Source organism: Dipodomys spectabilis, unplaced genomic scaffold (assembly GCF_019054845.1).
Source record: "Dipodomys spectabilis isolate Male_0828 unplaced genomic scaffold, ASM1905484v1 ptg000043l, whole genome shotgun sequence".
In the NCBI taxonomy this organism is placed as follows: Eukaryota; Metazoa; Chordata; class Mammalia; order Rodentia; family Heteromyidae; genus Dipodomys; species Dipodomys spectabilis.
The window spans coordinates 29228076-29238335 of record NW_024870720.1 but is presented as its reverse complement, the minus strand read 5'-3'; the positions used below and the strand labels follow the sequence as shown (position 1 = coordinate 29238335).

At 42.1% G+C, this 10260-nt stretch overlaps 1 protein-coding gene across 1 annotated transcript in view; it reads left to right on the top strand.

Moving 5' to 3' along the window:
- The first annotated feature begins 3968 nt into the window (after positions 1-3968).
- Positions 3969-10260, top strand: part of Btc (betacellulin) — a 48203-nt gene continuing 41911 nt past the window's right edge. Inside the window, exon 1 of the mRNA XM_042678253.1 lies at positions 3969-4352. Coding sequence (XP_042534187.1) covers positions 4289-4352 — 64 coding nt within the window. The 5' untranslated portion in view covers positions 3969-4288. The remainder of the gene's footprint in view (positions 4353-10260) is intronic.

Below are 10260 nucleotides of genomic sequence, written 5' to 3'. Positions count from 1 at the left end.
TGGGTCTTTGTTAAGAAAATTTTGGCCTGTGCCAAGGAGCCCTAGAGTTTCTCCTATTCCTTCCTGTATTGTTATCAGAGTATTGGCTTTTACCTTGAGGTCTTTCATCCATTCGGAATTGATTCTGGTGTAGGGTGATATATAAGGATCTAGCTTTAGTTTTCCACAGGTGTTTATCCAATTTTGCCATCACTGTTTGTTGAAGAGATTATATTTCTCCCATCTTTTTTTGGCTCCGTAATTGAAGATTAGGTGGCCATAGGTCTGTGGGTTCATTTCTGTCTTCAGTTTCATTCCATTGGTCCTCAGGCCTGTTCTTGTCCCAGTACCAAGCTGTTTTTATTACAATAGCTTTGTAATGGAGTTTGAAGTTTGGTATTGATATTCCTCCAGCACTGTTATTTTGCTAAGTATTGTTTGTGTTATTTGGGGTCTTTTATGTCTAGGATAGTCCTAGCAGATGAGCAGAATTGCTCAATAGCAATGTACATATGGCCATATGAGATGATGCGAAGCAAAATGAACTCCAAGGCACGGAAACAAGAGGTTTTTTTGTTTTGTTGTTGTTGTTTTTAATGTATTGTGTGATTTTTTTCTTTTATTTTTTTTCCCCTATGTCTTATCCCCTCTTGTCACTGCATTTGATTTTGGTACCCTGGATTTTGTATATATATTTATCTGAATTCGTGAAGGGAAGGAGAACAACAAAGGACAGAGGACAAAGGGCAAATCAATGCAACAGCGATACTCACAGGACAATGTGTTGGAAATGAACTGTACAACTTGGAGGGGGATTGAGGGGAAGATAAGTGGGAGAAAAGAGAGGGAAGAAATGTACTCACTACCTTATGTGTAACTATAGCCTCTCTGTACATTACCTTGACAATAAAATTAAATTAACAACAAATAAAGAAAACAAGAACAATAATAGCCTCTTTCCCATAGAAAACTTAGGTTTAAAAATAAAGCCAAGGGCTGAGAAGGTGGCTCAGTGGTAGAGTGCTTGCTTTGCATGCGTGAGGTCTTGGGTTCGATTCCTCAGTACCACATAAGCAGAAAAAGCCGGAAGTGGCGCTGTGGCTCAAGTGGTAGAGCGCTAGCCTTGAGCTGAAGAGCTGAGGGACAGCACCCAGGCCCAGAGTTCAAGCCCCATGACCAGCAAAAATAAATAAATAAATAAATAAATAAATAAAAATAGAGCCAAGTAAATACAGATTTTGAGCTGTGATTTTTTTTTATTGGTATTTCCTTAGAGACTACTTGGATAATTTCAAGTAGAATGTTTAAAAAAGTCTCTGTATATATCACACACTATTAATTTTATTCATCTATAATGCATAATTTCTATCATTGCTATAAAATGCAATATGTTCTTAAAAGTTTTTCATTACTTTCATTCACTCACTCCTATTGAATTAAGTCATGCCAATGGCCACTGGGTAATTTTCCTAAACTACTGATCTAGCTTGTAGTGATAATTTGGAGAATGTGTTGACCTAGAATGAATGCATCTAGAGTTTTCCTTTACATCATCACATGTGTATCTGTTTATGTATGTTGTGCCTCACAAATAACTACAAGCTTATTTTGTCCTGACTGGAGGAGAGGAAGGAATGACCCACCTGGAAGCTGCCTTTGCGTGGGAAGAGAAAAAGGCTGATGCTTAAAGGCCCTTCAAAGGAATCTACTTGAGCTTCATACCAGATTTGGAAGGGCTGGTTATACCTGCCTAATGCTGACACGGGAAATATACTACTGAGGCAATCTTTGTTTGGAGATACTGAGCTTAGAAGTTCTACTGTAGAACTCCACTGTAAGTCTGATTTGTTCCTTTCTTAACCTAAAGCATTAAAATACATCTCAGTTACATGAATAAGGACATGGGAAGATAATTTCCTACTTGGAAACTTCATTTTCTACTTTCAAACTTGGTGGATTTCATAAGCAAGTGGAGAGTAGGGGAGGGATGGAAAAAGGAGGGAGGGAAAAGGAAGTGGAGGAGGAGATAAGGGAAGAAAGGAAGGAAAAAGAGGAGAAGAGAGAAGAGGAAAGGGAAGAAATGAAGAAAGAACAGGAGAAAAAAGGGATAAAAGGAGGATAGAAGTATAAAAAGTAAAAGAGCAAGAGAAAGAAAGGAAAAAGAAAGGGATGAAGAAAAAGGAAGGGAAGAAAGAAGGAAAGCAAGAAAGAGAGAAAGAAAGAAAAGGAGAAAGAGGAAATTCAATCTTGAAGGGATTGGATCTTTCTTTGGTGCCAGGAAACTCTCAGAATGCATACTTTTGTGACCACTTATTTTATTTCTGGCAGTAAATAAACCCCTCAGGGAAGATTTTAATTTATCTGGCTTATTCAGTATATTAAATTACACTATTTCATACTCTGGTGGCCTGAAAAAGTTAATTTACCATCTGAATGGTGTGAATGATGAATACTTACAAGAAATCTTGGCACTTTACGATATTCAACATATATTTAATAGTTTTGCTTAGGTGTGTTTTATTTCTTATTGGTATCTAGGGAAAGGAAAGCAGAATTGAGTGTTGGGGTAACAGGACCATTATTGACTAAGATGTCATCTCATAGTAAGACATATTTTGACAAAGAGCCTTGGCACTGGGAGGCAGAGAGAGAGAGAGAGAGTGAGAGAGAGAGAGAGAGAGAGAGAGAGAGAGAGAGAGAGAGAGAGACAGACAGACAGACAGACAGACAGACAGACAGACAGAGAGACAGACAGAGACAGAGAGAAAGAACATCAGAAAGAAAACAGAACGGAAGTCCTGAAAAAGAGACATATGCTTATGCCCTTTTTATCTGGGGCACAGTGACTTTCTACCTCTTAACTTCAAATTTCTCAAACCTCCATGTGTTCCTGCTCTAGGAATATTTTATGAGCTATTCTGGAAGGATGGAATGGGGTTGGAAAATCAAGAACTTAGTTTTATTCTTCTAGATATTTTGGTTGTCTGGGACAGTAAAAGAACTTGAATTGGTTTTGAAATGCAATATCACTTGTGGAAGAAAAGTGCATGACAATTTGTCTGTTTTAAACGATGGGATGGACAGAAAGAGGCAAACACCTGCTCTGCATTTTATATGTGAAATAAAGTCCATGGGACTTTTAGATAGGACAAAAACATGACTTCTACTTGCAGGAGGATACCTACACAAACTTACATATAAGTTTCTCTCTATCTGTCTGGGCGCTATCCTTTAGCTTTTTAGCTCAAGGGTTGCCCTTTACCACTTGAGCCACAGCTTTGCTTTCAGATTTTTACAGGTTAATTGGAGACCAGAGTCTCATGGGCTTTCCTGCCTGGATTTTAACTATGATCCTCAGATCTCAGCCTCCTGAGTAGCTAGGATGACAGATCTGCACAAAAACACAGGCGCCTTTTGTTTTCCAAGGAGGCAAATATATTAATAACATGGTAAAATTGGGTGCTTCTTTGAGAATGTGCATCTGTCTTTGTGTTCTAGAAATTGCTTGGTGCACAACCCCTAGATTCCACCTTTCCATAACACGGAGGTGTGGCTAAGCAACAAAAAGGCCCTTCTTGTTTTTATAGCTCCAACTAAAACAAAATGAAAGTGAAAAAAGACAACAAGAACTCTTGAATTATCTGCCTGTGTAGCAGATAGGCTTGTAAAGTGCCAGGTGCGTGAGGGTTGTTGCTAGTAAATGTTGGCTCTGTCTGTCCACTGGATCATCTGTGAGAGTTGTGGAATGCAGTTGACTCTCTGATTCTCCCTCGGAGGGAGGGATCTGAGAAGACTCCAGGCTGAATACAAGCCCATCAGGCCCATCTTAAAGCCCTGCAGGTACCTCAAGTCTACCTGGCTTTTTCCCCCGGGGGGGGGGGGGGGGCGAGAAATGAACTGTGCGGTGCGACCCAGCAGGGGGAGTGGGTGAGCCGGGCCCCAGGGCCTCCCGAGTATATCCCTGGGTGTGGGGATGGGTGTGGGGCAGTTGGGGTGGGAACAGCCAGGAGGTCACCCCCTCTGAGTCTTGTGCCTCTTTGCTGGGGTGTGTGCCTAGGGATCGCGGATAAATAGGAGCCTCCCTCCTCTCGGTCCAAGCCCTCTGGCTGTCCGCCTGCCGGGGTGTTTCCCTGCCCTGTAGCCAGGGTGCCAGCACGGGCAGTAGTATAGTTTCGCTTCCTCCTGGCTCCAGGGTTCGTTTCCAGGCACCCTCGCGGGTGCCCAAGGCCCGGGAAGAAGGCAAAGGAGGAGGAGGAGCAGGGTGTCTTATCCTCTAGGGGCTGTCTGGGCCCCCCGCAGAGCCGGGTTGATGGACCCGGTGACCCCGGGCAGCAGTACCAGCTCCCTGCCACTGCTCCTGGCCCTGGCCCTGGGTAAGTGACCGCGCGCTGGGCACTGGCAAGCGCAGCAGGAAGGACGCGGGCTGGAGAGCCTTGATCCGCGCTGGCACGTGGACAAGAGGGCACGCTTGGGCTAGCCGCGCCGGGCAGACAGCTTTGATGGCTGAGAGAGCGCGAAGGTGCACCTGGGCTGCACCTGCTGGAGGTTGTTGGCGAGTGAGGGAGGCCTAGGGCGGAAGGGAGTCCGGGCCCAGCTGCTGGGGCTGCGCTCAGGTGGCACAGCGCCCGCCTGGGTGCGCTTGGGGCTCTGGGGGCCGCTGTGCAGGGGAGTGAGCAGCGCTGGGAAGGAAGCCCGCTAGAGAAGGCATCTGGGAATCTAGCCTGGGGATGTGCGCCGCGGGATCTAGAGGAAACCAACTCGGTGGAAGATCTTGGCGGGGGTGGGGGTGTGGGGTGTGTGCAGAGTCAGGAGAAAGCGATCTGTGCAACAGACTGGGAAGAAGCTGCCGCCGAAGAGACCAGCCATAGCTTAGGAGTGACTTATTCTATGGTGACTTATTCCATGTGATTCCGCCCCACCTCCTTCCCTGGAGCAGTCGGGGAGGACCTGAGAGGCAATAGACTCCACTTGGGCCCCCTGATTCTCTAGCAAAGATAAGGGAGCAAAGAGAAAGGACAATACAGCTCAGGACTTCAGCAGTCAGTGCCTTCTTCTTGTACGGGAACTGGAGCTTTAAAGGTTGGTAGCACAAGGCTCCTTTCACCCCCTGAGGTAGACAGCAAGAAGGCCCTAGGTGGGCCAATCTACCACCTATGGTCTGCGTCATGGCTTGTGAAGTGATCTGTTGTGGTCTGAGCTGGAGTGTAGGGTCAGGTGATGGGAAGGAGGTCACCCAGCCTGAGCTACCATGATACCATGATATCTCCTGCTTCTAGGGACCACCACACAGTGGGAAAAGATGGGACTGCCCCTACCTAGGAAAAAGAGGTGGCATCTAAATGCCAGTTTTCATTAGTCTTTGGAGTGAGAACCTGTTGTGAACTTGCTTGTAGATAGATCAGAGTTAGGTCCAAGGTTAGAGAGAAAGGACTGATTCATTATTCTTGTGGAGAAGAATTCAGTATCCACATAGTGATAAAGAGATGTGGAAAATGAAGAACGATCCACCAAGAGATCCATGCTTGGAAGCAGTGCTAAAACTTTTGTCAGCATCCCTCGGATGCAGCTGGCACTCTCCTCCTCTGTCTTGTCTGATTTGGCCAGCAGTGGAGGTACTCACCCAGAATTGCTACAGTCAGCAAGATGCTGAAGTATGTAGGAATGGGGATGGGGAGAGGATCCAAGAGATTCCTAAGATGTGATTCTTGCCCTGAAAGAACTTACATCACATTTGGGAATGTAAGACTGACAATAAGAAACAGCCAGGCAAGCTCATGAAACCAGAGAAGGTAAAGACACGAGTGGGTATACCAGCCCTACATGGCAAGACTGGAAATGGAAGGGAAGGGTGAGACAGACAGGGGGAACACATTTAGTAGTGGGATGGAGATTTCTGGCCTACCAGAAAGAGGAATCTATAGAATGTAGATAAATTATGAAGAACACACAACAATCTAGATGAAAACTTTGTGGCAAAAATCAATCAATCAGTATAATCAATCAATAAACATACCATCAGAAGGCTTGAAAAGGGAGAAATGATGCAAACAATGAGTTAAAGTGCATGAGTCTGGTAATGGGGAGAAATGTGGGAAGAAGGGAGAGAATTATGGGTCAAAGGACCTGACTGTCTCCTCAGTATTCTTCAGGCATGTGTTAATTAGGACCCAATTAGGGTGCGGGGCCAGCAGAAGGTGGTAGGAAAGAAATGATTATTCAAAATTGATGGACATTTTGACCCCTTTATCTCACAGACTTTATTCTGTTTCTCTTCAAAACTTGTCAAGAAACAGACCTGAGGAAATAAAACAAAACTGGAATCCAGTGCAATTCATACTCAGCCTACACTAAATGTAGAACAACCTTGTGGAATGATTGGCTTGGGAGACTCAGGTCTGTCTGAAGTCCTCTGAAAGGCTCTTATTTCTTGCAAAATGCCAACAGGCATCATTTGCTGGCATCACGGTTTTCATTAGGTGCTCTTATTTCTATCACATGCGCTTTACTTTTAATTTCTCTTCTTAATGTAAGCCACATGTTATTTTATTTACTTTTGAAAAGAATGTGATCAGTGCAGGTGTGTGTGTGTGTGTGTGTGTGTGTGTGTGTGTGTGTGTGTACATGTGTTTGACTGTGAAAAATGCCCTGAAAACTGGCATTGGGTAGACACGAAACCTCGTTCCTGCTCTTCTGTTTAGTGACTCTGACCTACCTGTAAGTTACAGCTTTTTGGGTACTGTCTTCCTTATTTGTAAAATGAAAGAATTTTAATAAATGATTGTGTCCTCAGTCATAGTCTTTTCAAAAAGTAAACAAATGACATATGACATAAGTTAGGAATGGCATGTGTTTGTTATTAATGTAGATGCTCTTTAAACATACCTAGCATTTAGTAGATAGGTCTATACAGGTTAATTTTTATTCAAATATATGCAAATTATGCACTACTCCCTGTGGGAAATTTTCTGAAGAGAAAATTGGGCTTAAATATTAAAACAAAGATGTATAGTAGTTGAAGATTAAGTTTATGTAATACACACAAATTTAACATAGATGTGATCCATATGTTTACATTATACTTATGTATGCAAATATATGCATTTATATATGTTCATTATATGTATTTATTTAGTGTTATTGCATTAGGACTTTTTATTTAAAGAAATTTTCACAGAAGAAATACTTTTTTCCCCAAAACAGGACTTTCCAAAGAGAGCTTGCATGTCTCCACTGTATTCTCTTATTTGCTTATTAATTTAGTTATTAATAGAAATTGACCCCAGTATCTGATAGAGAACCACTGAAATAGAGATTCTTGGTTGTTATGTTTTCAGCTTTGTTATGCATGAGAAATAAACCCATTATTATTATTATTTCCATCTCTGAGCATTATGGGTGACGGCCATTAGTAGTGGAGATTGAATTCAGGGCCTTCCACTTGCTATGTAGGTTCTACCTCTTGAGTCATGCCCCCAGACTGGGATGTCGATTTAATTCTTCTTCAGGTAAGAGTGCAATTCTTTTTGAACATCGCCTCTTCCTTCACTTTCTCCCAGTTTCTCCTTCCCATCCTTACTTATATTCTTTAAATGACAAAGATGCTAATCCATAACTTCTTCTCTGCCACCCTGTAGTGATTTCATTCTGAGCCATATTTTCATTTGCTTGCTTTTTAAATGGCATACCATGAAATCCTAAGCCACGTTCCAGTAACTGAATATCTTGTTAAATTTACTGATGGTAGTTTCTCATTTCCTTCTGATTTATTTTCTGATAGTAAAGGTTGATGTTGGATAGTTTGAATTTTTATCACACACAAAAATCCTGTTTGATCAAGGACTGGGGCTATGTTTTCTGGTTAGTTCCCCAAAGCCCTTTGAATATGCAATGTAATAAGAGGATAAAATAGTAATAAGTTTATGTTGAGGTCTATAAGGAAATGCAAAGTTAGCAGAGAATGTGTTTGGTTTCACTGCTACACTTTCACAATAGTGGGCTTCTTCTCATCAGCAAGGACTTTGGAGGTGTGAGTGAGGTCATGTTGCTAGTGCATTCTCCTCATTCTACAGATATTTATTGAATATCTATTAATTTTTTTGGATGATGAAGCTTGAATAGATCTGCGTGGCAGAAGGCACCTTTCAATACAGGTATTTATTGGACAAAATCAGGAGACTTTATGGGAGAGTGTAGGTTCTGACGTATTCCCGTAAGGTTTATAAGTCAGATGTTATCAGATCTGGCAAGTATTTGATATTAACATTTATACAAGCTTAAAAAATCTCATAAGACATCTACCCTAGCAAGTTCAAACCACTTAAAATGAAGTAGCACTTAGCACTCATTTGGAATGAGAGACTTCCTTCATTTCTGTGGAGCTACTAAAGCTATACAGTGCTTTTGTTGTCATGAAGCAAGTTGATTTCTAAGTTCTCTGATTCTGTTCTTACAGCTAAACTTGCTTTGTGCTTAACAAACTTAACAACTATATGTTTAAAGTTCACCACGTAGCAGATGCCACTGGTCTTCTCTCAATGTAGGTTCAAAAGGGGTTTTTCAACTAATTTGGTGAGTCTTTCTTCATGATCCAAGATTAGTTATAAAGCTAGTTCTGCTGTAGACATATAGGAAACACTTTACTAGATGCGGTGTGTACTTTAGGACATTAAAAATTAGTTCTCCTTTAGGGAACTAATCTTTTTTTTTTTTTTGGTCAGTCGTGGGGCTTGAACTCTGGGCCTGAATGCTGTCCCTCAGCTCTTCAGCTCAAGGCTAGTGCTCTACCACTTGAGCTACAGCACCACTTCTGGTTTTCTGGTGGTTTATTGGAGGTTAGAGTTTCATGGACTTTCCTGCCCAGGCTGGCTTTGAACCGCTATCCTCAGATCTCAGCCTCCTGAGTAGCTAGGATTACAGGCGTGAGCCACCAGCACCCGGCTAGGGAACTAATCTTTAACCCTTGATACATTTCCAGGAGGCAAATGTTACTTTGAATGACCCAATTTTGCAGATATAGAAACTAACACCTTGAGAGACTGAGTGAATCACTAAAGCAGATTTACATTGTTGAGATTCAGACTCCTGTCTGAAGTCCTCTGAGCATTGTTTTCAATGCTATACTATCCTAGCTTCATGCTTCATTTGTTGTTATTAATGGATTTTATGCTAGGACCCTGATACTGGATACATAGTCTGTAGATCAGATGGTCAGGAATGCTCTCAAGTCAAATTTAAGACAAAAGCAATTTGATTATAATGGTATAGCTTTATATGGCTAATGACTAGCCTTTCCAGGCATACATGTACCTAAAAAAAAGAATTTTTTTTTTGTCAGTCATGGGGCATGAACTCTGGGTTTGGGTACTGTGCCTGAGCTCTTCAGCTCAAGTGACCATTCTACCACTTGAGCCACAGCACCACTTTCAGTTTTCTGGTAGTTAATTGGAGATAAGAGTCTCATGGACTTTCCTGCCTGGGCTGGCTTTGAACTGCAATCCTCAAATCTCAGCCTCCTAAAAGGCTGGATTACAGATGTGAGCCATGGGTGCCCAGTTTTTTAAAAAAAGAATTTTAGTAGCTCAAGTGAATCTCTAATGGTGAGAATTTGAAGAAATAAGGAGTTATGTTGTATAAATGTTGGTGAACCATGGACTATTTAATCTTCATTCATATCAATTTAAGCAATGCTACTTGATCAGAAAGGTCAAGTCAAGTAACCATGAAGTATTTTCATTCATTCTTCACATTTTTTCTAGGATATGCAATAATTATTTACTGACCTGTAGATTAGAGGTATTAAATTACCAAACAGGATGGCTTCTCCTTTTGAAGTACAGAGTCAGTTGTATAAAAGAAGGACTTATTGTTAAATATTTTCCTCTTGGCAAAATTAAGAGTTTAGGGGCTGGGAAGGTGGCTCAGTGGTAGAGTGCTTGCCTTGCATTCATGAGGCCCTGGGTTCGATTCCTCAGCACCACCGAAGCAAAAAGAAAAAAGCGGAAGTGGCGCTGTGGCTCAAGTGGTAGAGCACTAGCCTTGAGCTGAAGAGCTGAGGAACAGCGCCCAGCCCCAGAGTTCAGGCCCCACGACCAGACCCCCCCCCCCCCCCGCCAAAAAAAATTAAGAGTTTATTAATTTGTTTGACCCTTTACTTTGAAAGATTGCATAGAAGGTCTGGCACATAATAGGAGCTTATGACATGCTAGTTAGATGAATGAACGAATGAATGAATGAATGTGACGTTGGTGAACATATCCGGCCACTAAAAAGGCAGTATGTTGG